Source organism: Arachis ipaensis, chromosome B3 (assembly GCF_059453495.1).
Source record: "Arachis ipaensis isolate K30076 ecotype BB chromosome B3, ASM5945349v1, whole genome shotgun sequence".
NCBI classification, from domain to species: domain Eukaryota; kingdom Viridiplantae; phylum Streptophyta; class Magnoliopsida; order Fabales; family Fabaceae; genus Arachis; species Arachis ipaensis.
Window position 1 is genome coordinate 68,319,946 of NC_142438.1, and position 27,432 is coordinate 68,347,377.

Here is a 27,432-nt window from a genome sequence, read left to right on the forward strand (position 1 = left end):
ACATGCATTTTTTTCAAAGAAAGTAAGAAAAACACTTATCAGTTCGAAAACAAGAATCAAACGCCAAAAAAAAAAAAGGTAAGAAACAGACACAAGTTCTAAAATTCAAGAATTCAAACGCTTCTTCTTCTAATAAAATTGAGAGAGTACCTAATAAAATTGAGAGCTTCTTCTTCTTCTCTAATAAAATTAAAAGAGTATCTAATAAAATTGAGAGAATACTTAAAGAGAACTTGTGTATTTTGGTGCTTGTTCTTGTAGTGTTCTCCCAGCAAATCACAGTTTTTAATTTGAAGTAGTACTAGAGAAGAATGCAGCTTTTTTCCAGCTATATTTTCCAGATTCTCACAGAAAGAAATGTGTAATTGTTGAAGGGAGGCGAGGCAGAGAAGCTCATTTCAATCCAAAGTCTCCAGATAGTCAAAGGAAATACAGACACAAAGTGGTAAGGGAGGGAAGCCGAGGCAACGAAGCCACCCTTGGGTATGACTTAAAGTTATAATCGTCATAGCCATGAATGTTAAGACGAGTGAGAGAGTCCAAGTTGCCCATGGATGATAGAGCCCTGAATTGTTTCCCACAACCCACACTAAGCTCTTTCAACTTAGGAGGCAAACCACCCTCTGACACCTCACAAATTCCGAGCAAAGTTGCATGTGGAGAGACTGTAAATTGGAGAGAAGAGTATTCATGTCACTTGGCAATGCTTCCAGCTTTTTGCAATCTATGATTGTAAGATGAATCAAGTTGGGTGCAGAGAAAAAAGCTCACCACAAAGAGAAGTTGATAGAAATGTTTTTCAATGTAACATTACCCTCTGTCTACTATTTCAATCACTAGAGTGTCCTTTTCAACTATTTCAGGTAAATATGGCTACCATTGTATAAGATTCTAAACACATGTATCATGAAATCTCAGCCATCTTGGCACTCATTACCTTGGTACATGCTACCTGTAGAAAATAGTAAAAACAGTAACATTGAATTATTCATTTGTTTATTACATTTAAAAAAAATTCTCAAATGTTGGATCCACAAGAGAAAAGATATATTGAAAAATGTGAATGTTAAGTATCACAGATAGCAATAACTTCTTCTAGAGTAAGAAAGGCTGATAAATGAAAGAAAATAATGCAAAATTTCTTGTTGGCATATCAGTTCAACTGACTAGTTAATGTTGTCTAAAGAAAGAGAGAACTTTTAAATTTATCTTTTTTTTAAGGAAAAGGAAATTTATGCATTTATGAAATACCATGAGAAACATGAAAAATAGAGAATTACCTGGTCAGAAAATTTGTTCACCATCAACTTGAATGGTGGGGATGTGGAAAATTTTGGACCAGTATTGTTCATCCTTCTTCTTACAGTGTTCTCCAAGTAAAGGACACTCTATAATTTGAAGTAGTAAGAGAGAGGAAGGCAACTTTTGTCCTGCCATGTTCTCTAGCTTCACACACCATTGAATGTGTAATTGTTGGAGGGATGTGAGGTGAAGAAGCTGGTCACACTCCAATGTTTCCAAATCAAGAAAGCCCCAGAGGCGCAGAGTGGTAAGCGAGGGAAGCTGAGGCAGCGAACCAACCTTTGGATATGATGTCACACCAAAATAGCCCTCAATTGTAAGCTCAATAAGGGCATTGAAGTGACACATTGATGATAGACCCTTCAATTGTTCCTCACAACCTCCCACACTAAGCTCTTTCAAGTTTGGAGGGAAACCACCCTTTGGCAACTTACAAATTTCCGAGCAACGTTGTATCTCCAATGAGTGTAAATTTGGGAGAAGAGTATTCATGTTAGCAGGCAATGACTCCAACTTGTAGCAATAAGTGACCCTGAGATGAGTCAAGTTGGGTGCAGCTAGTCCTTCGACCGGAAATGACACAAATTTGCAACAGTCATCAATGAAGAGATGTTTAAGAGCTGCATGTGGTGGTTGTGACAATGAAAGTGATTTTAGATTCTCACACTTTTCTATTCTGAGATTATTGAGATTTGGAAAGTCATCCAATGAGAATGAAGACAGTGAATCACAACTGTCTTTTATGTATAGCTCCATGAAATTGTATTTCTGCTGAGGGAATTCTAGTTTGCTGCAATTCAAGATTGTTAGCTTTTGCAAAGATTTTGGTAAACAATCGCCTCGAAAGGATACAGCATAAGAACACCCTGAGATTTGTATTTCTTGGAGATAAGTTAGAAGGTTGATGCTCATTGCTTTAAATGCAGACCCCATCACAGATTCACATCCCTTAATTAACAAAGTATCCCCCTTGAGTAACATCTCTTGAGACCTTCCTTTATGATCTTTCTGTATACTTAGCTTGCAAATTTTGGAAACATCTGAAGACAAAGAAGAAATGACTCTCAAGAATACCTGATTAAGTATATCTCCCTTTAGCATTGGACAATCTGTTATTTGAAGCTTCTTGAGATGAGGAAAAGATTCTGAATCAGATAAATGCCACACTTCCCAACATGGCATATCCCAAAATTCCAATGTCTCGAGTGAGGGAAACGGTGCAATTGGCAAACAATGACAATCACCTTCATTCTTGTAAAACTCCATGCCAATACTCTTGAGCTGATTAAAGCCTTGAATGAGAAGGGACTTAAGAGATGGTAGTTGTCCAAGTGAAGGCAGCATGCAACAATTGTTACAAGAATATAGAGATACACTAGTCATATTTTGGTAAGAACAATGTCCCACCCAATTTGGAAATATTGTACCTTTGTAGCCCTTGATTCTCAACTCTTTCAAGCCATGGTGAGGTTGCAAGCTGTCGAGGATATCTCTTTCGGTTTGTGTGTTTGAAACCATATCATCACCTGAACACCATTCCAACAATAAGTTCTCAATGTGATTCTTATCCAACATCCTTGCACTCCTTGCTTGTTTGGCATCGACAACATTCTCCAATTTCTTAATCTCGAATGATCCATGAAGATTTAAAAGCCCTCCTAACTCTTGAATTCCATTGTCTTCATGCTTGCCCACCATAAAGTAGCTTAAAAAGTGCAAGTGTTTCAATTTGCTCATTTCTTCCGGCATTTCTTTCAAACAAGTTCTTCTAATACTGAGATGTCTTAAATTCACAAGCTTATGCATGCCATTGGGTAACATGGTCAAACTAGAACACTCATTCAGTTTCAATGTTTGTAGATTGTACAAGTCACATAATGATTCTGGTAGTGCTCTAATACTTGTCTCAGAAAGATCTAAGTAACGCAAGTAGGTTAATTCACCTATTGATTCAGGCAATACATTAAGTCCTTCAAATGAGAGAAATGACAAAACTCTCAAATATTTGAGCTTCAATATCAGGGTACATGTTATACTATCAATGTTGTCCGAATGAGAAAAGATATTGATAGGCAAAAATGTCCTCAAAGATTCAACTTTATTGATGGAATCAAAATGCTCTGAGATCAGATGACTCAAACTATCATAACACAAATGGCGAGTGTAAGTAGTTACACTTTCTACTTTTCCATGTTCTTCAAATCTACAATAGAAGTCTCCAGCAAGGAACAATGCTAAATCATGTAAAAGGTTATGCATCACAAAACACCTATCAAAGTACTCACATTGTTTGAAAAATAATCTGGAAGCTAATTCTTCAAAACACTCGCAACCAACCTCTTCTAAACTCTCTCCTCTCTTCGGCGGCCTTAAAAGATCTTCAGCCATCCAGAGCAAGATTAGTTCATCTTTATGAAAACGGTGATCTTTTGGATACAATGAGCAATAAACAAAGCAACGCTTTAAATGTGCAGGAAGTTGGAAATAACTGATTAACAATGCTGGAATAATTTTGCTATTCTTGATGGAAAATTCCCAAATATCACTTTTTAATACAGCTTCCCATTCCTTAACATCATGTTTAGTTCGCAACATGCGTCCAAGTGTTTCTGCAGCCAATGGCAATCCGTTACACTTGTTGACAATCTTTCTACCAATTTCTTCTAGTGTTGAACTCCCATTTGATTCTGGAAAACAAGCATTGTTTGCGAACACCGACCAACAACATTCTTCAGTCAACTCACTAAGAATGTAAGGAGGACAAGTTTGGAGTACAGAAGCAACCTCTTTGACACGAGTAGTTACAAGAATTGTACTTCCCTTGGCCCCATATTGAAAAGGAATTTTGAATTTCTTCCAAACATCACCATCATCACTCCAAACATCATCCAAAACAACAAAGAACTTCTTTTCTGACAATTTCTCCTTCAACTTAAGTTGAAGTGAGTTGAAATCCTCAATATTCTGAGCAGTTTGACCTATAATATTCTTTGTAGCCTCAACAATATTAAAGTCCTCAGATATGCAAACCCATTCTTTGACTTGAAACCCTTCCATCAAGTTTTCATTATTGTACAACCATTGAGCTAAAGTTGTTTTGCCAACCCCACCTATGCCCACAATGAGAATCACAGACAACTGATGTTCTCTATTATCATTTAACATCTTGATTATTTCCTGTTGGTCCTTTTCCCTGCCATATATATTACCTTCCACAAGAGATGTGGATGGAATTCTCCATGACAAGAAGTTCTTCTTGGTAGTCTTTTCAAGACCAAGGAAATCTTTTTGTTTTTCAAGAAATTCTATTCTTCTAACCACCCTTTCCATCTTATCTATCATATCCTTATCTCTGTTGAGGAGGCTAATAGGCCAGAAAGAATGTACCTCCTTTTGAGTCGCGGCGTTGGTAAAGACAGCATCCAGCAAGTCATCTGCCATGTAAACAGCATCCCTGAGACTGTGGAGCCAGTCCCTAACATGTTGGTTGTCAAGTTGCTTGTACTCAGCATCACCAACCAGAACTTCAGCAGCATGCAGAGAAATCTTCAGCCTTTCAACCAAGTCAGAGCCAAGCTTCTTGCCCAAGACCAAGTTGACTGCATCTGTTGTAAGGAACTTGTCAAAGACAACATTAATGAAGCTAGAGAGGAAAGCTCCACCAACAAGTGCACCAGCCATGATAGTGAATGGATTTCAGGAAAGGTAAGAGAACAGTGGCTAGAGAATAGTGAACTCAGTTTTACTTAATCAAGAGTATAAGGATGAGGTTCAATGATTCCTTAGCAATAAGACATAGTAATCTCCGAGGCAACCTAGGAAATTCATGGCAGTATAGTCTTTGTGATAAATGAAAACTATATAAAACTAGGAGCATGCTGGCTCCACATTTTTGTATGTATATGATTGTAATATGTTATGAGGTTATTATCAACAATAATGGTAGTTATCTTCGAGGTTACCTTCTTCATAATTTGTCTGCTGCTAATGTCTTATGCTTAGTTTAATAATTTGTTCAGAACTTTTAATTCTGAGTCAAAATACTATTCCATCATTGAAAGCACCTTCATGAATTCATTCTTTTTAAGTCAAAATTTAGACATGAATATCTCAACTATCAATCTTGCATATAATAAGTCTGCAAGATCTTGTCCTTTCAGTTATGGGTAAACATAAATTCTCAAATTGGAGATAAATTTTGGATTTTGGTCCTGGTGGAGATGTCTGATGAGGAATTAAAAACGAACCACGATTGAATATGTTCATTAAACTTGATCAACACTAACAGGGTATGCGTGTAGCAGAGTTTCTAAAGATGAAACAACTTATATCCTCAATCAGGTATTAGAATTTTTGCACACTCCAACTAGAAGGTTGGAATGAGAGGACAATTTTTGTATGGCAGCACAGGAAGTATGGTGTACTAAACTAAATTTGGGTCATGAATTTACCAGTTATATTAGCTAACATACCGCGTAACAATTTGCGTATATGGATTCACAATTCGTCTGCATACCTTATTCAACATTATTGGCTTCCTTTTAGATTCAAAAACAGAAAGGCACAAATTCAGCTTGAGAAAAATTTGACATCAATATAACAATACTGCAATGGAAGTAGTTACATGCTCACTAACTTGCCATTGGCATAGAGGCCGCCAATGCACATTTTAATGGTTGCAGAAAATAACTAGTAAGAGAACGATAATATGCCAATGAATCCAAATTAAGCTTGCAAAGAACATCTTATTATATCAGCCAAACTATACATAGTAAGCACATGGCAGCATACAATTTCATATTAGAAAGAGTTGGTATAGGATCTACAATGCATTTAATATGATATTTTGTAACTAATTGCACGTTTAATCAACCAAAAATAATTCTAAAGCAATACTTTGAGCTTTTTGTTCGGCATGAACCATAGAACACAGCAAGTCAACAAAAATATGATCACAAAATTGTAAAGTTTAAATGAGCAATTTATTAAAAGTATACCATTCTCTTAATGAAATCTTTATTTTTGTGTCATATAATTCCAAGGGATTATCAAAGCTGTTGTACCTACCTTTGAATATAAGTTAATTAATTAATAACTGTTTCATGCAGGTAAGATGTAGATTATCAACTTCAACATATAAGTAACACTACTTCAGCTAAGTTCAATAACGTTGTTAATCATCATGATGCCTTTGAATTGTATTTAAAAAAAAAAAAAGAATACCTACAATTCAAGTTTGATACAACCCTTGCATTATATATTGAAACTCATTTGTTTAGCATGTTGGTTCAAAGTTCAAACATGACTGCTATTGATATAAGTCATATAACCAAACAACCAGCTATGGTTCCTATCTTTGAAGCAAAGCATTGAATAATGTGTAGATATGATACACATCAGTCATTAATTTAAACTAGTGTACATACCAATTAACATGAAAGCTGAAATCACAAAACACTACTGCTTCCCAACACATTAATCCACTTTACACATCTCCATATACATATACATGTACAACGAAATCTGGAACATCTGTGAACCTTTTACCTGCAAAAGATGGCACAAACAGAAACAAGATTGTTAAATTATTTTGAAGCTTCACTTTCCATTTTAGGAAAGACAATAAGCTTTATTTTCTTTTAGCCTATCGCTCAAAGTTGCAAACTGCATCATGTTGTGTTATATTGCAAAAAATTTAAAAGAAGATTAAAGAATAGAAGAAAAGAAAAGCATTTGGTGAAAGTTTTAATTTTACCTTAAATATTTTTAAAAGATTTCAATTGATCTCTCTGCTAAAATTATGAATGAACCACAATAAATAGAATCGACAAAAAGTACAATTTATAGATTCCAAAAACAGTTAAAGAATCAAAATTTAAGTTACTACATGGAAGTACCAATTAGTTCAGCATAAAGCCATAAACATCAAATAGTGGCAAAGGCAGAAAAACAATTTTACCATTAAGGGCATATATCTAGTTTTTCTAAAATCAAGTTTTCATAACATTTTTCTTTTTCCCAACAGAAGAGGAAAAGTAAATTCTAGAATGGAATGAAGTAGAGTAAATTTACCAACCTGAAGCTAAAATATTTGTATAAGATTATATATGATGAAATCTCTGCCATTTGGGCACTTTTACTTCATTACAATGTACCTGCAGAAGATGGATGAAAACAGTAGATTTCATTTATCGATGTATGTAAAGAAATTCTCAAATGTTGGATGCACAATATATATATTCTGTGTCTTTGAATTTATAAGAATGACCTTTTCTGAGAATAACAGAAGATATTTCTTTCAAGTACAACTACAAAGTGAGAGGTTTCCCAATGAATGGGAAAAAAAAATGAATGCAAATTTATATCAGTCCAACTAGTTGATAATGTGTAAAGAAAGAGAGGTATTTTCTTTTGAGGAAAAGGAAATTGAATTGAAGACTCTTAAGCTGACGAAAAGTTTCTGAGTCAGGTAAATTCCACACCTCCCAGCATGGCATATCCTGAAATTGCAATGTCTCCAGTGAGGGAAAAGGAGCAATATGCAAAGAAGGATCGTCTTCATTCTTGTAAAACTCAATTCCAATGCTGCTGAGCTGACCGAAATCTCGAATGTACAGGGACTTGAGAGATGGTAGCTGTCCAAGTGAAGGCAGCATGCAACAGTTCATGCAACACACCAACGATATATGTGTCATATTGTTGTAAGAACAGTGCCCCAACCAATCTGGAAATATTGTACCCCTGTATCTCCTTATTGTCAACTCTTTCAAGCCATTGTGCGGTTCCAAGCTGTGGAGTATCTCTCTCTCAGTTTGTGTATTCGAAACCATATCACCACCTGAAGACCACTCCAAGTATAATTTGCTGATGAGATTCTTGTTTATCATTCTTGCATTCTCTGCTTCTTTCACATCCACAATATTCTCCAACTTCTTAAGCTGGAATGATCCATGAAGATTTGAGAGCCCTCCCAATTCATGGATTCCATTATCTTCATGCTTGCCCACGATAAAGAAATCTAAGACACGCAAGTGTTTCAATTTGCTTATTCCCCCAGGCATTTCTTCCAAAGAAGTTTTCCTAAGATCCAGATGCCGTAAATTCACAAGATTATGCATGCCACTGGGCAACATGGTCAGCTTAGTACATCCATATAATATTAATGTTTGTAGATTATACAAGTTGCACAACAATTCTGGCAACATGTTAATGTCAGTCCAAGAGAGATTCAAATAGCGTAGATGAATCAATTCACCTATTGATTCAGGTAATACATCAAGTTTATGAAAGGATAAAACTCTCAAGTATTTAAACTTTGATCCTATGATTTCCAGGTTAAACAAATCATCGATATACAACGATGTCCTCAAAGATTCCAATTTCAAAATGGAGTTAGAGACTTTTGAGATTCGAGGACCTAAGCTTCCACATGAGATATGTGATAAATGACGAGTGAGAACCTTCTTCTCATCTTGTTCACCAAGTTCTTCTATTCTACAATAGAAGTCGCCAGCAAGGAATATTGCCAAGTCACGCAAGAGATCATGCATCACAAATCTCTTAAAATTATACGTACTTGGTTTAAAAAATAATCTGGAAGCTAATTCTTCAAAATAATTGCAACCAACTTCTTCAAAACTCTCTCCTCTATTTGGTAGCCTTAAAAGATCTTGGGCCATCCACAGCAAAATTAGTTCATCTTTATCCAAAAGATAATCTTTCGGATACAATGCACAATAAACAAAACAACGCTTCAAATGTGCAGGAAGGTGGAAGTAACTAATTAACAGTGCTGGAATAATCTTACTGTCAATTGTAGAAAATCCCCAAATATCACTCCTTAAGATTTTTTCCCATTCCTCAGCATCATGCCTTCTGCACAAGCAACCAAGTGTTTCTGCTGCTAATGGCAAACCGTCACACTTCCTGGCAATCTTTTTTCCTATTCCTTCTAGTGTTGGGCTCCCATTTGACTCTGGAAAAGAAGCATTGGCTGCAAACACTGACCAACAATAGTCTTCTGATAATGGAATGAGATAGTGAGGGTGATAATTTGTTTGGACAACTGAACCAACATCTTCCTTGCGAGTAGTCAGAAGAATAGTACTTCCCTTAACCCCATATTGAAAAGGGGCTAGAAAATCCTTCCATTGATGATGATCATTACTCCAAACATCATCCAAAACAATAAAGAACTTCTTTTCGGACAATCCTTTCTTCAAAGCATCTTGAATTGAATTGAAGCTATCAAGATCCTGAGTATTTGTAGAGATCTCCTTTACTATATTCCTTGTAGTCTCAACAATATTGAAGTTTTCCGAAACACAAACCCACGCTTTCCGATCAAATCCCTCCATCAACTCTGCATTATTGTACATCCATTGAGCCAAAGTAGTTTTACCAACACCACCGATGCCAACAATAGAGATCACAGACAAGTGATGCTCATTGTTGTCATTCAGCATCTGGACTAAAGCCTTCTGGTCATCCTCCCTGCCATACACATTCCCTTTTACAAGAGAAGTGGATGTAGTTTTCCAGGAGAAGCTAGCAGTGGAAATCTTTTCAAGCCCAAGCTTTCCTTTGCGTTTCTCAAGATCTTCTATCCTTCTAACCACCCTTTCTATCTCTTTCACCATCTGCCTCTCTTCAGAATTCAAGAAGCTAGGCAAGAAATTGCGTACCCCCTTTTGAGTTGCAGCTTTGGTGCAGACGCAGTCCAGCAAGTCATCAGCAGTGTAAAGAGCATCTCGGAGACAGTTGAGCCACTCCTTCACATCATGGTTATCCAGTTGCTTGAGCTCTGCATCATCAACAAGAGCTCCAGCATCCATCAGAGCATTCCTCAGCCTCTCAACCAAGTCAGAGCTAAGCTTCTTGCCTGCAACCAAGTTGACTGCATCAACCGAAATGAGCCTATCCAGGACAACGTTAATGAAGCCAGACAGAAAAGCTCCACCAACAAGAACTCCAGCCATGATCTCAAACAAGATCAAAGTAGTCAAATTTTCAAAACAAAAGGGTAAGAGAACAATGTTTGCAGGATACTGAACTCGGTGGTCTACTGGATCAAGTATATCCCAATATGTATGACCATGATGTTATATGGTATAAGAACATGGGAATCAAGTGGTAACTAACTTTAAATAATTCATGACAGAAGAGTTGCTAGCTGTCTTTGATGTAAATCTTCATTTTTTAATTCTTCTTTGAAGAATGAAAACAGCTTATTCAAATTGCACGTGGTGTATTGAAGTTTGACCTTTAATTAACCAAATAAAAGTAGGGACACCATATTGCTGCATATTTGATATTATGAGATTATTAATAACAGTAGTGTTCACACATTGTCTTCAAGGTTCTTCAAAATATAACTTGTTCATTTTTTAAAGTATTATGCTGAATTTGTTTAGAAGTGATAACTTTTGTGTTTTGAATTCCTAGAGATGCAACAAAAGTGCTACTTAGGAAGGTTTCAACTGTCGCCCCCAACAAGGTTTTACTACAGGTTTCTACAATCTGTTACACGGTAAAGATATTTGCACGTTTAAATATGTATACAATTGAACCGATCACTAAAATTATTAGATAATTGAGAGCTGTTAGATAAAAATTTAACCAAATCAGTCAAATAATTTAAATTTAACTATTCTCAACTATTAACTTCGCTACACCTGATCGAAGGAACAGTGGCAGAGCCTTACTCTCTCACTTGAACTAAAAGGCAGAACGGCAGCCGCAGCTAGAGCTTTCACCGCCACCCCATGGTCGCCGCCTCGTCGCCGAGCCTCTCGTCGGCTCCTTTCCGTCGTCTCGCCGGCTCTTGAGCGTCCCTCGCTCGCCTGTCGCCTCTTCACTGCCTCTGCCAGTCCGTGCTCCTCGTGTCGTCCTCCTCCGCAGTGGATCGCCTTCACTGCTGTGCTTCTCGGTGAGCTCGCTTCTCTGTCTCATTCTCTGCGTGCCGTCAGCCGTGAGCCCGGGGCTTCTCTTCTCTGTTGAGTGTTGAGGTAAGCTTTTTATTATTGAAACATGTTCTTCACTGATTGGATCTGGATGATACTGACATGTGCTATAGAGTATTGATCAACCATATATTTACGCAAGGTGGTAAATAATTAGGGGTATTTATGGGCAAGGTGAAATCGGATAGGGGTGTTCGAACCAAACCAAATTAATTAAAAATGGATTGGTTCGGTTCAGGTAATTGGATATCCGATGACTTTGAAATTCATAAAAAAACTAAATTTTTATCTTAAAAATTCAATAAGTACAATAAATATGTAACGTCAATAGAAATAATTCAAACATGTTAAATACCAAATACATTAAAAACTAAACTCATTAAAATCCAAACATATTAATAGTGAATAATCTTTGTCTAATAGAAAAGTCATATATATTTTTTTATTTTTTTATTTAATTAATATATGATCGGGTTCGCAGGTTGGTTCGGATTCTGTACCCCTAGAACCGATACCCGAACTAATCACTAACAAAGACTATCGGTTTAGTTCGGGTTGGACCCAATTACCTGTTAGTTCCAGAACCAATTTAATTGGTTCGGTTCGGGTTCAAACAGGTAATCGGGTACCCGTTACCCGTGCTCACCCCTAAAATCGGATTTGTCTTGACTCAGAACCGACTCTAAATATATATTGAACTTATTTTTTAGACTCTAACTCGATCTTAAACCCGATAAAACCTAAATATTTTTTTGTCGCAACTATATCGGGTCTAAATTGGGTAAAAATCGGGCCTTTAAAACTTTAACAATAATTTATAAAAAAACTTATTTACGATACACTTATTTATAAAGAATAAATTTGTTACCGAAAAGTTGATATCCATATTTGAACTTTAATTTATCAATAAATTTTAATTTGATACTTCTTTGATTTATTTTCTAATTCAACAAGTGTGATTAAAAATAAAATAATAAGCTTATAATTAATATAATATAATATTAAAATTAATTTAAAACATATATACTTTTTTTAGTTCCCTTAAAGTGCACATGGGTCGAGTGAAGTCGGACTTGCCTTGACCCAAATTCGACCCAAAATAATAAACGAATCTATTTTTGAAATCCTTACCCGAAATTACACTAAATTAACTTCTAAATGTACGAAATCGGACCGGATCTTCGAACCAGGTCGGATCATGTGCCCCATACTAAATATGGATCGGTTGGTTTTGCATCATTGCATTTGCATTTAATCAAACATATTAAAGACTCTGGTAATTACACTTGGTTGATCTGAACATGAAGAGTTGAAGACAAGGATAAGTTACTTATAATCCTTATGCATTTCCTGATTAATCACATTCACAAGCCTTCATACTTCGGTTCTAACTTCTAACAACCATGTCTACTGAGATGGAAGATACGGTGGGAAAACTTCTTTTTTCAAAGTTGGTAGGGGTCTAAAACGAAAATATTACAAAAAGAGGGGTACTTTCGAATATAATAGAAATTACAGGGGTATATTTTGTAATTACTTTTGGAGGGGATTTTGGTCTACTGAGTCCGAAGACATATATGTAATCTGCTGCTTCTCTTCTTCTCCGCCAGTGCTCTTCAACCCTTCGCTCCGCCGAATCCACCGGAAAATCTTCGAAGCTCCAGCAAGTCAAAAACTTCGCATTCAACACGTCTATCCTTGATTTCGATTCTCAGCTTCCCCTCTCTATTCACCCTAAGAATCAGGATTTTTGCTCTTCTTTCCAAGGTGTTTATAGCTTTGCTGCGAGAAACAAGAAAAAGATTCAATTTTTCATATAAATTTAAGCACTTTTCTTTATTTGAGATGCTGATATACTTCTTGTTGGTTTTCTTGTTTTGGATTTTGTGATTTAGACTGGTTTTTAGGGTGATTCAGTGTCATTTACGTAGCTCTGGGAATTAGGCATACTTCTGGAGTTTCCTTGATGGTAGCTATTTAAATGTCATTGAGGTTTCGATGATTAGTTTATCTCAATCCGTTGTTTATTGCAATGTTTGAAAATTTGATTTTTTTTAATGAAGTTTTCAGCTTGCTAATATTTTGGTTTAGGGTTCATTTGTGCTGTAGTTACTTGCTATTTGATTGAATTGAAAATATCAATGTACTTCAAAATTTTGAATTCCTTTTTGTGTTAGTGAAACTAAGATATTTTGTTTACCTAATCATTTCTTTATTTTTCATTTCAATTCTTTTAGTTGCCACTATTCATCTTGTGTTTGTATCTGTTGCTTGATGTTCAATCATAAATGGTAGCAAGAGTTTATGAAATCTGATGTTTGTATCATTGTTGGGGTTTTAGGAAGGAATCAATGGAGACACAATCAGATGGTAATGAGGATACCATAGCTGCCGTTAAAGACATAAGGCAGCAGCTCGAAGCTCGAATAGAGACCCAACACAAGGCTCACCTGGAGATGCTTTCTTCTATACAGACCATAATCCCCAATCTTGTGTCCTCTCTTGACCTTTCTCTCAAGGTTGTTTCTTCTTTCAATCATCGGCCGTTTGCTCCTACCCCTGCTTTGCCTCCACCTGACCCAAAATTGAATCCCAAGAAGACTCTTGAAACAACTCGCTTTAATACTGAAACCACTGATGGCTCTAATGAGGGTTACCTGACAAATACCAAGAATCAAAAGCAGAAAACATCTGTGGATTCAAAGACAATTAACCAGGTTGAATCCGAGAGTGTAAATCCGTTGGCAGTGGTCCGATCAATGGTTGCTGTTTGTTTGCTAGGGCGAGTACCATTCACGCCAATTGATTCTTCCACTGTGTTGAGAAAATTGGAGAATGATCAGACGGTTACGCCTGCAGAAAAGGCAGCACTTCAGGAGCTTGGGGGAGATTCGGGATCTACGCTTGCAGTGGAGATAGCTTTGAGGTCAATGGCAGAAGATAATGGTGGCGTTGAGCTGGAGGAGTTCGTGGTAAGTGGCAAGGCAAGAATTATGGTTTTAAATATAGACCGAACTCGGCTTCTTAGAGAGTTGCCGGAAACTGCACAGTATCAGCAACTCGAATCAAGTTCCGGAGATGGAAATGCAAATCAAAATCAAGGGCAAATCACTCCAGGTGGCACTAATGCTAATGGCAGTTTGCTTGGGATGGGAAGGCCAGGTCTTAGGCCAATGTCTGATATGTGGATGCCCCATGGGGACCCTCACATGTCTGGTTTACAACCAATGTTTCCGGGAGGACCGAGGGGAGCACCAAGAGTAATGGGCATGATGGGGGCACATAGAGGCATGAGTATCCCACCAATGCATAGACTCCCATTGGGGCCAAATGCACCAGGTAATAGTCCTAATTCAATGCCACAGAAACCAAGAACCATAGAGGATGATATGAAGGATCTTGAGGCTTTGTTGAATAAGAAATCATTTAGGGAGATGCAAAAATCTAAAACTGGTGAGGAGCTTTTGGACCTAATTCACCGACCAACTGCAAAGGAGACTGCTGTTGCTGCAAAGGTTCGACCTCATTTCCTACTTCAAAATTCTTAATGCTGAAGTTTCTATTGTGCTTTTTGCCATCTTTTACTGCACGCCAGCATTATGTATAGGTTAATATTTCTAAGATTGGTTTGCAATATATTTTTCAGTTCAAAACAAAAGGTGGTTCTCAAGTGAGGCAATACTGTGACTTGCTGACAAAAGAGGATTGTCGTCGTCAATCTGGTTCCTTTATAGCATGTGAAAAGGTTAGTGATTTCGTTTCTGTTTACCCACCTGAATGATTTCATTTTTTATTTGTTCTCTATTGCTTTAGGCTGGTGCCACTTGTGGATGTGATTTCCAATAATCAATCTGCTTTTGTTGATAACAATTACTGATCCTTTTCTTCACAGGTTCATTTTAGACGGATAATTGCTCCTCATACTGACATCAATTTAGGGGACTGTTCTTTTCTTGATACTTGCCGGCACATGAAGGCATGTTTCTTTCCTGTGATTATATCTTATTGTGAATTGTCCTATTTTGCTTATGTATCACATAGTCTGATCTCTATCGTTCTTCTGTCCTTTGATAGACATGCAAGTATGTTCATTATGAGTATGACCCTACACCTGACGTGTCTCCGACAATGATGGGTGCACCTCCGCCTCCAAAGCCACTAAAACCTCAGCGAGCTGAATATTGTTCTGAGGTGGAACTTGGTGAGCCACAATGGATCAACTGTGATATACGTAACTTTAGGATGGACATATTAGGTCAATTTGGAGTAATCATGGCAGATCCACCATGGGATATTCACATGGAACTGCCCTATGGAACAATGGCTGATGATGAGATGCGCAGTCTTAATGTCCCTGCACTGCAAACCGATGGACTTATTTTTCTGTGGGTCACCGGACGTGCAATGGAGCTTGGACGTGAATGGTATGTGCACTTGTTACTGGTCACATACTATTTTTTTTTTCCTGATAACAAATGAAGTTGGCTTTCTTATATTGCATAATGCTTTCTGCAGCTTAGAACTTTGGGGATATAAACGTGTTGAGGAGATAATTTGGGTGAAAACAAATCAACTTCAGAGAATAATCAGAACTGGCCGTACAGGCCATTGGCTCAATCATAGTAAGGAACATTGTCTTGTTGGGATAAAGGGGAACCCTGAAGTGAACCGAAATATTGATACCGATGTTATTGTTGCTGAAGTCAGGGAAACAAGCCGCAAGCCAGATGAGGTTTCTATAGCATTCAACTACTTCCTGATAGATAATTATTATGTCATTGAATTTTGCATTAATCTCATTTTCCTTTTGAAGATGAGATAAAGAATTATAGTAATTTTTTCCTGCAGATGTATCCGATGCTGGAGAGGATAAGTCCAAGAACAAGAAAGCTGGAGTTATTTGCTCGCATGCACAATACTCATGCAGGGTTGGTTTTCTTGACTGAAATATATTTCTTTGACTGAGATTGAACCCATTGGCTAGTCTTGATTTGAAATGATCATTTGATCCAATTTTACTACAGTTGCATGATATTGTTGTATAAATTAAGTACTTTGTTATCTATAATCTGGTTTTGATTTGTCAGACCAAAGAGTCTAACCTTGTTGTAGTTGTGGATTTAGGTTCAAAACTTCATCTTTATAGAGAAGATTTTTTTTTGAAATCAACATTGAGATCAACAATAGAGATTGGTCACTTCTATGCAACCCACCAAGGAAAGTGGTAGAGAGCTTGGTGAGGAAATTCTATGCCAACGCAGTGCCTCAACCAGGGCAACACTATGGCTACATTAGCTATGTAAGGAGGAAGTCCATTGACTACAACCCCTCTAGCATAGAAAGAATGATAATGGTGAAGAGGACAAGCTCCACTCGGAGCTATGAAGAAAGAATGAAGCAGCAAGACCCTGGGTTTGATGAGATCCTAAATGAAATTTATGTGATGCATGTGCGTTGGATAAATGATAAGGATGGGATACCCAATCAATTGAAGAGAAGAGATTTGAGCCCCCAAGCTAGAGGGTGGCTAGAATTTGTGAGGAGGTCCCTAATCCCCACATCCAACACTTCAGAGGTGACCAAGGAGAGAGCTGTACTCATCTACAGCATCATGAAAGGAGAGAACATCAACGTATGGAGATGATTGCCAACAACATCAACAAAGTACTGAAAAACACCAGTGACAATACAAGGTTTGCATTCCCCAGCATTATACAGAGGCTATGTGATGAGGCTAGATTTGAAAAGATCATTGATGAAGTGCTTGTGAAGCAAGACAAGTTCATAACTGCCAAAAAGATGGCCAAGGTGGTAGCTGTTCACCCACTCAACAGGGCCAGAGAACGAAGAGCTCATGTCCATGAACCACAACAACAACAAGAAGAGAAAGAGGCAAAAGAGAAACCTCAATTCCTGGCACTTTAACCACTACCACAATACCAATATCAGCAATTTCCAGAGGGATTCAACTGGTAGCAATTGCAAGGAGATGTACACCAAATGAAGGGAGACCTATACCACTTGAGGGAAGATGTCAATCAATTCAAAGAAACTCAACAACAACAATGGAGCCAAGTCAACCAAAATATTCAACAACTCCAAAGGAATTGGGAGCATTATGAGGAAGGAGCAGCAAGAACAATTTGACTGGGGAGAGGTGCGAAGTACACTGGACAAAATAGTAGAGCAAGGCAAATGGAAACAGAGGAACTTGGCCGAATTCAGACATCTCTATGATGCCAGAACCATATCCAGGAGGCATTATGACATCAACACACAAGCAAAGCTGAATCACTTGTGTAACGCTGTAGCCGCTCTAAACCCAGGATACCCAACCTTCATGCAAGGAATGGAAGAGCTAAGTATAAGACAAGAGGAAATCCTAGCCAAACATAAGGAAGATGAAAAGAATTATATGAGGAGGACAGGATTTTGGAAGCCCAAGGATGCCAAAGCACAAGAAGGTTCCTCCAAGCCAGATGAAGGTGGCTCCTCTCCCTCCAAGAAGAAGGACAAAGGGAAAGGGCCAATGAACTAAAGATGAAGCTGCTCAAGATTGTTGAGTTCCATGGTTGACACTTTCTAATTTCTGAAATCTTGTTTAAGTTTTTGCTTTATTTACTCTTTGAATAAATAACCATGCTAGGATAGTTTATATTTTATGCTTAGTTTTAATTCCTGTTTGAAGTCTTTATGAGTTTTTTTTTTTACAAGAAAGAAAATGCCATGTATTTCAAGTCTTCATTTCAACATAAATAAAAGGAGAGTTTGTCTCCATAAGAGTCATTGTGAGTTGTGCAAAAACAATGAGAGAGACCAAGGCCAAGATGGATTATCAAACAAACTAAGAAATAAGAAACTAATTGTAGAACCTAGGATGAACTAAAAAGAAAATGAGTCATGGAGAGCAACTAGTCCTAGAAGGTATAACCAGGGAAGGCCAAGGGGTGTTCCTTGAATATCCATAGAACCAAGAGGTAGTAAGCAATAAAGACCCAAGGCTCTGAGCATCAACTACTGGGATAGAAAAAGAAACATTAAAAAGCTCAAAAAGAATTAAAGATCTTAGTAGATGCTTGTGGTGAAGATGTGTCAAGAAGAGACCTGGGCAAGTAAATTCTTAGGGGTGTCTCAACACCTAGTACCCTAAAACCAACTGGTTTGGGAGTGCTAATTGAAAGCTTAATTGAAGGGTTGTCTTGAGACAAAACAGTTAGAGTCATGGTCAAGAAAGCAAAACAACCCTTACTACTTCAAGGTGACAATCAATAGAAAGGACCCTTAAAGCCTATACCTGAAAGAACCCTCAAGGATCCAAGAGCTTCCCATGACATTAAAACATTCATACATGTGTTGAACACTTAGTCTTACTTTTAGTTGTATTGCAATCACTCAAAGCCAAGGCCTTAAGTTATAAAGGTTTACTCACATTGATTTTCTTGGGACAAGCAAAACTTAAGTTTGGTGTTGTGATGACTTGCATCATCTACCCTTCTTTCTTGCATAAAGAAGACCATAAAAGAGCATAAATCTCATTTGATCAGTACAATTCATGCATTATTTGATGAATATTATGGTACATTATAAACCACTATTTCATGGTTTATCTTGTGCTCAATTGAGTGGCTTTTATCAACTCTTTACCCACTTATTCATACTATTCGCACGTTTTACGTTTTCCTTCCTGATTTTGTGCTATGATTGAAAACATGCTTCTTTGGTCTTTAAATTACTAACTTTAATCCTCTCTTACTATCATTCGATGCCGTGATATGTGTGTTAAGTAATTTCAGAGATTATAGGGCATGAATGACTTAGAGGATGGAAAGGAAGCCCGCAAAAATGGAAGGAATACAAGAAGTTGAAGGAACTGCAAAACTGTCCAGCCTGACCTCTTCGCACTAAAACGGGCATAACTTGAGCTACAGAGGTCCAAATGAGATGGTTCTAGTTACGTTGGAAAGCTAACATCCGGTGCTTCGCAACGATATATAATTTGCTATAACTGCCTTGAAGCCAGGCGACACAAACGCGTGGATTACGCGGATGCGTGACCTGGCAGAAACGCAATCCACGCAAACGCGTGGACGACACTTCCGCATCACTTTCCCGCGACCTGTACGTACCAGAATACACTGGGGCCGATTTCTGGTCTGTTTCTGACCCAGTTTTCATTCCAGAAAGCACAGATTAGAGGCTATAAAGCAGGGGAATCCATTCATTCATCAACATGCCTTCCGATCATTCACTTTTTATAGTTTAGATGTAGTTTTTAGAGAGAGAGGTTCTCTCCTCTCTCAGGTTTTAGGATTTAGGATTATTTCTTCTCCATCACAGGTTCAATGTCCCTTTAATTTATTTTCTACTTTTATTTTATTACTTTAATTGATATTTATCTTTTCAATTTAGCTTATAAACCTTTTCATGTTAGATTTGAATTTATGTTTAAACGTAGTTTGATGTGTTTCAGATTTATGATTGCTTTATTTAGCTTTTTATATTATTGGCTTTAATTGATTAACTGGAAGTTCTTGAGTTATCAACTATCCGTGATTGGTTGTTATATCGGCTAATTGACTGGAATTCCACTAACTCTAGACCTTCCTTAGGAGTTGGCTAGGACTTGGGAATCTAACTAATTAGTTCACTTGACTTTCCCTTACTTTCGTAAAGGTTAACTAAGTGGGATTAACTTCCATTCTCATAGGAGTAACTAGGATAGGACTTCCGAATTTTCATACCTTGCCAAGAGTTTATTTTATAGTTATTAATTTATTTTTCTTGTCATTTAAATTACTTGCTTCTTATTTCATAAACCCCCAATTTACAAAACTCATAACCAATAATAAGAACACCTCCATGCAGTTCCTTGAGAAGACGACCCGAGGTTAAATACTTCGGTTATCAATTTCAAAGGGGTTTGTTACTTGTGACAACCAAAACTTTTGTAAGAAAGGAATTCTTGTCGGTCTAGAAGCTATACTTACAACGGGAACTTATTTGTGAAAATTCTAGATCACGCGAGAGTTTCGTTCTTCAAAATGGCGCCGTTGCCGGAGAACTGCAAACGTGTGCCTTATTATTGGTTATTGTAAATATTTGCTTTTTGCTTGTTTATTTGTTTTTATTTTTGTTTTTATTTTTGCTTTTTCATAAATTAAGAGGTTATTGGTTTTTATTTAGTTATTAAAAATTTTTTCAAAAATTTGTTCTTCATGTTCATCTTGACCTTCAAGTTGTTCTTAGTTATTTTCTTCGTTTTGATCTAAAAATTTTAAGTTTAGTGTCATTTTATTGTTTTTCTCTTTCCTCATTTAATTCAAAAATATCTTTTCTCTTTGTTTTTATTAAATTTTCGAAATTTCAAAAAAAAATTTTCAGATTTTGATTTTAAAATTTTTATCTTATCTTATCTTAGTTTTAAATTTAAAAATTCAAATCTTTTTCAAAAATCATATTGTTTTCAAAATCTTATCTTATCTTATTTCAAAATCAAATTTCAAATTTTAATATTTAAATTCCAAAATTCAAAATCCAAATTTAAAATTTTAAAATTTAAAACTTTAAAAATCAAACCTTTTCAAAATTTAAATCTTTTCAAATTTTTATCTTATATTGTTGACTTTTTCAAAATTCAAATTTCAAAATTCAAATTTCAATTTTCAAATTTCAAATTTCAAATTTCAAATTTCAAATTTCAAATTTTAAATTTTAAATTTTAAAATTTAAAATTCAAAATTTAATTTTCAAAATTTAAATTTCAATAACCTTTTAATTTAAATTTATTTTTATTTTCATTTTTAATTTTTATTTGCTACTATGAACTCTCACCCCTTTGGCTATGAGTCTGGTTACAATTATGTTGCAGGAAGAGAAAACTATAATGAAAATAGACATCAAGGTTGGAAGAATCAAAGATGGGAGGAGCCACAAGGATTTGATCAACCCTCTTGGCAACAACCCCCTCCAACGCACTATAACCAACAACCATTCTGTGATGCATACCAAAATAATGACTATGGTGGACCCCTTGTAGTTACCAACAAGCCCCGCCATATGCTTATGAACCATCTCCTCAACACAACTTTGAACCACCATACTTACTAGCCCTTACCACCAAACACCACCATATGACCCTAACCTGTATCCGCCACACCAACCACCATATGAACCACACCCAGAACCACCTTCCTATTATGAACCCTCTCTCCCAACCAATGAACCCTCATATCCACCCCAACCTCCAATGGATGACAGACTTCGTGTTCTTCTTCAAGGGGAAGCGAAGATGCAAAGGAGTATACTGGAACTCACGACTGCCTTAACCGAGGTAGTAAATATAATAGCTTTCCGACATCTGAGCACTCAAAGAACTCCCATGGCTACATATGGAGAATCAAAAGAAGAGCAAAGCATGAAGGAGACACTAGAAACTTCGGTGGACAATGAGGAACATGGCTTTGTACTGGAACAAGTGGAGGAAGCCATAATAGTTGCAGAGGAAGAAATAGTTGCAGACTTAGGAGATGCTGAACCTCCATGGGAAAGTCAGGTTATAGAACCTCCTTCCAAGGTGATTGAAATTGATGTTGAGGAGGGTGTACAACCTCCAAGGCATATCATAGTTGAAGACTTGAAAGAGATTGGTCAAGAGATGGAGATTAAAGAAGAAGAAGCATAGCCTCTCATGCCCTTGGTGAGCAATGAAGAAGAGATTGAATTGGAAGAAAGCTACCAAGAGGAAGAGGTTGATATTGAAGAAACTTGCAAAGAGGTGGAAGTTGTCAGAGAAGAGCACAAGGGAGTGAAGCTTGCAAATTCGTTAGAAATCCCCCTAAGTTGCCATCATCCTTCACAACATTCAAGTGGGTAAAATTCATATCCCTTAGCTTTCTAATTCTACTTGAATATGGGCTACTGGAGACGGATGGTCAACTTAGAGCTCTTTGTGGCATTAAGAGTAAGAGGAAGATGGTTAGTGGTTGGAGTTGTCAATGCAAGGGTTGGTGTAAAGCTCAACTGAATGGGTCTAGGAAGTTGTTTGGCCGCTTTAGTGAGAATTTAGATTGCCTGCCACCCGGTTGGAACATTAATGATCAACAAGAATATGGGTGCAAAAGCAAGGTTTGGGACCCCAGAATTCAGTCTAGAAATCAATACCCTTGGGGCCTTGTCACTTGCTTTAACCTGCTTGAAGGCTCTCTGCGCCTAGTTTGGAATCCCGGAGGCTACTGGAATTCCAAACATTGGTGGAGATTTTTGGATGAATTCAAGCACAAGCCACCATAACAGGGAGCTCACTAAGTGTCCAACTTAAGGACTTTAACTAAAAGTGCTAGGTGGGAGACAACCCACCGTTGTATGATCGTTCCTTTTTTAATTTTTATTTAGTTTTATTTGTTTTCGAGTTTTATTTTATTTTATTGTATTGAACCTGGAGTTTTGCATAACATTCATATTAGCATTGCATTCTGTAAACTGCATTATAAAAAAATGCACGCGACGTGTAAGCATCGCTGACGCGTCCGCGTCACTAGTGCGTTGGGAAGAAAAAATAAATCGAACAGAAAGTCACGCAGGAGCGTGGCTGGAGGCGTGCCTTTGGCACAAATCACCCCATGCGACTGCGTCGCTAACGAGACCGCGTCATTTGGAAAACATGCCTCCCATGCGTCCGCGTCACCCACGCGGACGCGTGACCTGAAAATCGACGTAAGAAAGGGTGCATGGCTGAAAGTGGTGCTGGACTGGTGCTAGGCGCACAAACCTTACCACGCGAACGCGTGCCCCACGCGTCCGCGTCATATTCCAATATTGGCCACCCACGCGACCACATCAACCACGCTACCGCGTCACCCAGATTTTTGGCAAAATGCATTTAAAACAGAGAGTTGTGCGACCGCGAGGCTGTCCTCACGCTAATGGCACAAATCACTCCACGCGAACACGTGACCCACGCGTCCGCGTCGCCTACGCCGCACAACTTATCCAGATCAGCGCCAATTATCTTGTCTTTTCTTTTCTCATCTTAATCTCTTCTATCTTTTCTTTTTTCTTCTTTCTTTCTTACTTTATTTCTTTCACTTCTCATTTTTTTTCACTTTCATTCTATTTTACTTAATTTATTTGCATATTTCATTCATTGCATCTTAATTTTGTGCATATTTTTATTTTCTTTTCTAAATTAATTATTTTTCCTTTGGTGTTAAAATTTTCTTATTTAACTGTTGCATCTTCTCTTGAATTATTTTGGGTGCTTAGTGACTTGTGTTATTCTGGTTAGGTAATATTATTTAAACCAATGCCAATCTTTTATATTTGTATTACTTATGCATTGACATGAATTTATATTATCTCTCTTTCCCCACTCTCTTTCCCATTGTTGCAAATTTTGCACCATTGGTAGGCCATGTGCTTCTATTGTTTTTTCACGTACATGTTGAAGCTTCCATGTAAATGAGACCCTTATCAATTGGCATTAACCCACCCATACTTCATTTATTTTCTTATCTTTATTTCTGAGTTACTTTTCTTCCCTTTTTCTTTCAGGATGGCCACCGAGGAAGGGAAAGAGAAAGCTTCTAACTGGAGAGACAGGCAAGTCAATATGTACAATCTATAGAGAAAGGCATCAATTGGAGTAGCCCATCCACTTGTACATCTTAGCATGCACCGAGGACGGTGCAATCTTTAAGTGTGGGGAGGTCGATACCGATCTTCATGGGTTAGTATTTTCTTCTCAACACCAATATTTTATTTTCTTTGTTAATTGCTGCATTTGCATATTTAATTGCATGTTTGTTTGATTTTATGCATTTAGTTACCACTTGGTTGAAGTAATATTTTCTTTTTCAAGAAATTTTTATAGTATTTCACTAATTTAAATTAAAAAAACTTTTCCATTAAAAGTTGTTTGAAGTTGTATTTGGAACATAGTTTAAAAAGCTAAGAACACACAACCTGTGAGATTTTGAGCTTATTTATATGGTTACATTATTTAACCATAAATTTTTATTCTTGTGTGTTTTCTTCTATATGATTGCAATCTTTGCTTTGTTTCATTCTATATGTCCAATATTTAGTGTATTTATATGCTTGCATATGATTGAGGCCATTACTTGTTTAGCTAACTTGTCCCAAATAAGTCTACCCTTTAAATCATCCTTGTCAGCCACTTTGAGCCTTGTAAACCCCCATTAATTCTATATTTTACCACATCACTAGCCTTAAGCAGAAAAACAAGTAATCACCCCAATTGAATCTTTGGTTAGCTTAAGATAGAGATTGTGCATCAACTAAGTGTGGGGAAACTGTGGGAATATGGTTAATAAAGGGAATGTATCATGTTGCTGATTTTGAAGATTGGGAAATTTGGGAACCTACTCATGTAAAATAGAAAATCAAAAATTCCAATGCATTGATATGATATTTCAGTTTTTATGTTTCAGCTAAAAATAAAAGAGATATTCAATAAATAAATAAATAAATAAATAAGGGGACAAAATTACCCCAATGATGAGCTAATGAAAAATCAATGCATATGTGATAAAATTAAAGAAAAAGCTTATGCATGAGTAGGTAATGCAAAATGAAGGATTTTTGGGTAGCTAGGCATGATTCTAAAGTTATATAGAGTATATGTATGTTAGGTAAAAGCTTAGGTTAATTAAAGATTCAATTTATAAAGCTCACTTGGCCATACATATATTCTTACCTTTACCTCAGCCCCATTACAACCTTGAAAAGACCTCATGATGTTTGCATTGGTACATTGAATATTTGTTGATTGGTTAGATGAAGAACAAAGTTTAGAAAGCATGACTAGAGAAGAGTAGAGTGAATTACCCTATACACTTGAGAGATTAGAGTGCATATACACTACCAGTAAGGGTTCAATGCTTAATTCTATGAATTACTTGTCTTTTATTGTATAATTTGAATTAGTGAAATCTGAATTATTTTTGTCTTGGAGAACTTATTTACTTTTAACCAAGTAGGTAGAAACATTTTGCATGTAGTAACATTCATATAGATAGGTTGCATTTCATACATTCTACCATTCCTCTTCACTCTCTTATAGCTTCTCTTGAGCTTAGCATGAGGACATGCTAATGTTTAAGTGTGGGGAGGTTGATAAACCACTATTTCATGGTTTATCTTGTGCTCAATTGAGTGGTTTTTATCAACTCTTTACCCACTTATTCATACTATTCGCATGCTTTACGTTTTCCTTCCTAATTTTGTGCTATGATTGAAAACATGCTTCTTTGGTCTTTAAATTACTAACTTTAATCCTCTCTTACTATCATTTGATGCCATGATATATGTGTTAAGTGATTTTAGAGATTACAGGGCAGGAATGACTTAGAGGATGGAAAGGAAGTAGCAAAAATGGAAGGAATACAAGAAGTTGAAGGAACTGCAAAGCTGTCTAGCCTGACCTCTTCGCACTAAAACGGCCATAACTTGAGCTACAGAGGTCTAAATGAGATGGTTCTAGTTGCATTGGAAATCTAACGTCTGGGGCTTTGCAACGATATATAATTTGCCATAGCTGCCCGAAGCCAGATGATGCGAACGTGTATATCACGCGGATGCGTGACCTGGCAGAAACGCAATACACGCAAACACGTGGATGACGCTTCCGCGTCACTTTTCCGCGACCTGTACGTACCAGAATATGCTGGGGGCGATTTTTGGGCTGTTTTTGACCCAGTTTTCAGCCCATAAAGCACATATTAGAGGCCATAAAGCGGGGGAATTCATTCATTCATCAACATGCCTTCCGATCATTCACTTTTCATAGTTTAGATGTAGTTTTTAGAGAGAGAGGTTCTCTCCTCTCTCTCAGGTTTTAGGATTTAGGATTATTTCTTCTCCATCACAGGTTCAATGTCCCTTTAATTTATTTTCTACTTTTATTTTATTACTTTAATTGATATTTATCTTTTCAATTTAGCTTATAAACCTTTTCATGTTAGATTTGAATTTATGTTTAAACGTAGTTTGATGTGTTTCAGATTTATGATTGCTTTATTTAGCTTTTTATATTATTGGCTTTAATTGATTAACTGAAAGCTCTTAAGTTATCAACTATTCGTGATTGATTGTTATGTCGGCTAATTGACTGGTATTCCACTAACTCTAGTCTTTCCTTAGGAGTTGGCTAGGACTTGGGAATCTAACTAATTAGGTCACTTGACTTTCTCTTACTTTCGTAAAGGTTAACTAAGTGGGATTAACTTCCATTCTCATAGGAGTAACTAGGATAGGACTTCTGAATTTTCATACCTTGCCAAGAGTTTATTTTATAGTTATTAATTTATTTTTCTTGTCATTTAAATTACTTGCTTCTTATTTCATAAACCTCCAATTTACAAAACTCATAACCAATAATAAGAACACCTCCCTGCAGTTCCTTGAGAAGATGACCCGAGGTTAAATACTTCGGTTATCAATTTCAAATGGGTTTGTTACTTGTGACAACCAAAACTTTTGTAAGAAAGGAATTCTTGTCGGTCTAGAAGCTATACTTACAACCGGAACTTATTTGTGAAAATTCTAGATCACGCAATTCTGGGCGTGTGAAACTGGCGTGCCACTAGAAATTCACTGGCGTGGCATGCCAGGAGCTGGGCGTGGCACGCCAGTACTAAAGTCCAGAGAAGAAGTCCAAGCTTGCATGTGGGCGTGGCACGCCAGAGACTAGGCATGGCACGCTAATACAAAATTCCAGAGAGCCAAATTGGAGGACACAAAAGGGGCGTGGCACGCCAGGATGGGCGTGGCATGCCAGGCTGGGCGTGGCACACCTGACCCATCAATTACTATGGGCGTGCCACTTGAGCAAAGGGGCGTGGCGCGCCAACGCACCATTCCAAGAAGAGCCTTCACTATGGCGTGCCACTTAGTATCGAAGGCGTGGCACGCCAGCCCCAAGAAGTCACTTGGGCGTGCCACTTGAGAACCCAGGCGTGGCACGCCAAGCTTGAAGAGTTCACAAATCCATGGGCGTGCCACTTGAGCAGCATGGCGTGGCACGCTGGTACAATAATCCAGAGAAGGGGCTGAAGGCAATTAAAGACTGGGCGTGCCACTTGAAGTCAAAGGCGTGGCACGCCAACCTCTCAACCTCACTTAGGCGTGCCACTTGAGCAACCAGGCGTGG

The 27,432-nt window shown here is 37.3% G+C and overlaps 2 protein-coding genes, 1 long non-coding RNA gene and 1 pseudogene across 5 annotated transcripts; 1 reads left to right on the forward strand and 3 right to left on the reverse strand.

Annotated features, from left to right (window-relative positions):
- Positions 1-164: 164 nt before the first annotated feature.
- LOC148570998 (putative disease resistance RPP13-like protein 1) lies at positions 165-5,467 on the reverse strand. The gene is made up of 2 exons (XM_088509215.1): positions 1,281-5,467; positions 165-952 (listed from the first exon to the last, which is right to left on the reverse strand). Exon 1 carries the CDS (start codon positions 4,981-4,983, stop codon positions 1,285-1,287), a length of 3,699 nt encoding a protein of 1,232 aa, XP_088365341.1. The 5' UTR covers positions 4,984-5,467; the 3' UTR covers positions 165-952; positions 1,281-1,284.
- A 1,070-nt stretch (positions 5,468-6,537) lies between these two features.
- LOC107621955 (uncharacterized) lies at positions 6,538-11,376 on the reverse strand. Its single transcript, XR_015907722.1, has 3 exons — positions 11,007-11,376; positions 7,379-7,457; positions 6,538-6,849 (listed from the first exon to the last, which is right to left on the reverse strand). It is a non-coding gene; the product is annotated as an uncharacterized LOC107621955 (long non-coding RNA).
- Positions 8,572-11,013, reverse strand: LOC148570999 (putative disease resistance RPP13-like protein 1; annotated as a pseudogene). Its single transcript, XR_015907721.1, has one exon. The product of XR_015907721.1 is annotated as a putative disease resistance RPP13-like protein 1 (transcript).
- A 1,477-nt stretch (positions 11,377-12,853) lies between the features above and the next one.
- On the forward strand, positions 12,854-16,291 carry LOC107621980 (putative N(6)-adenosine-methyltransferase MT-A70-like). Of its 2 annotated transcripts, none has more exons than XM_088507733.1 (7): positions 12,854-13,031; positions 13,606-14,779; positions 14,911-15,009; positions 15,157-15,240; positions 15,339-15,688; positions 15,780-15,996; positions 16,113-16,290. In XM_088507733.1, exons 2-7 carry the CDS (start codon positions 13,616-13,618, stop codon positions 16,227-16,229), a joined length of 2,031 nt encoding a protein of 676 aa, XP_088363859.1. In that variant the 5' UTR covers positions 12,854-13,031; positions 13,606-13,615; the 3' UTR covers positions 16,230-16,290. The 2 variants fall into 2 exon arrangements, with proteins under 2 accessions (XP_088363859.1, XP_088363860.1); XM_088507734.1 differs by lacking the exon at positions 12,854-13,031 and adding an exon at positions 13,179-13,233 and having other exon boundaries at positions 16,113-16,291.
- Positions 16,292-27,432: the final 11,141 nt, after the last annotated feature.

Bases quoted from the DNA above. Each gene is read 5' to 3' on its own strand.
- LOC148570998 (XM_088509215.1), bottom strand. From the start codon at position 4,983: ATGGCTGGTGCACTTGTTGGTGGAGCTTTCCTCTCTAGCTTCATTAAT.
- LOC107621980 (XM_088507733.1), top strand. From the start codon at position 13,616: ATGGAGACACAATCAGATGGTAATGAGGATACCATAGCTGCCGTTAAA. The intron at 14,780-14,910 runs GTTCGACCTCAT...TATATTTTTCAG, and splicing joins AGACTGCTGTTGCTGCAAAG to TTCAAAACAAAAGGTGGTTC. The intron at 15,689-15,779 runs GTATGTGCACTT...TGCTTTCTGCAG, and splicing joins ATGGAGCTTGGACGTGAATG to CTTAGAACTTTGGGGATATA.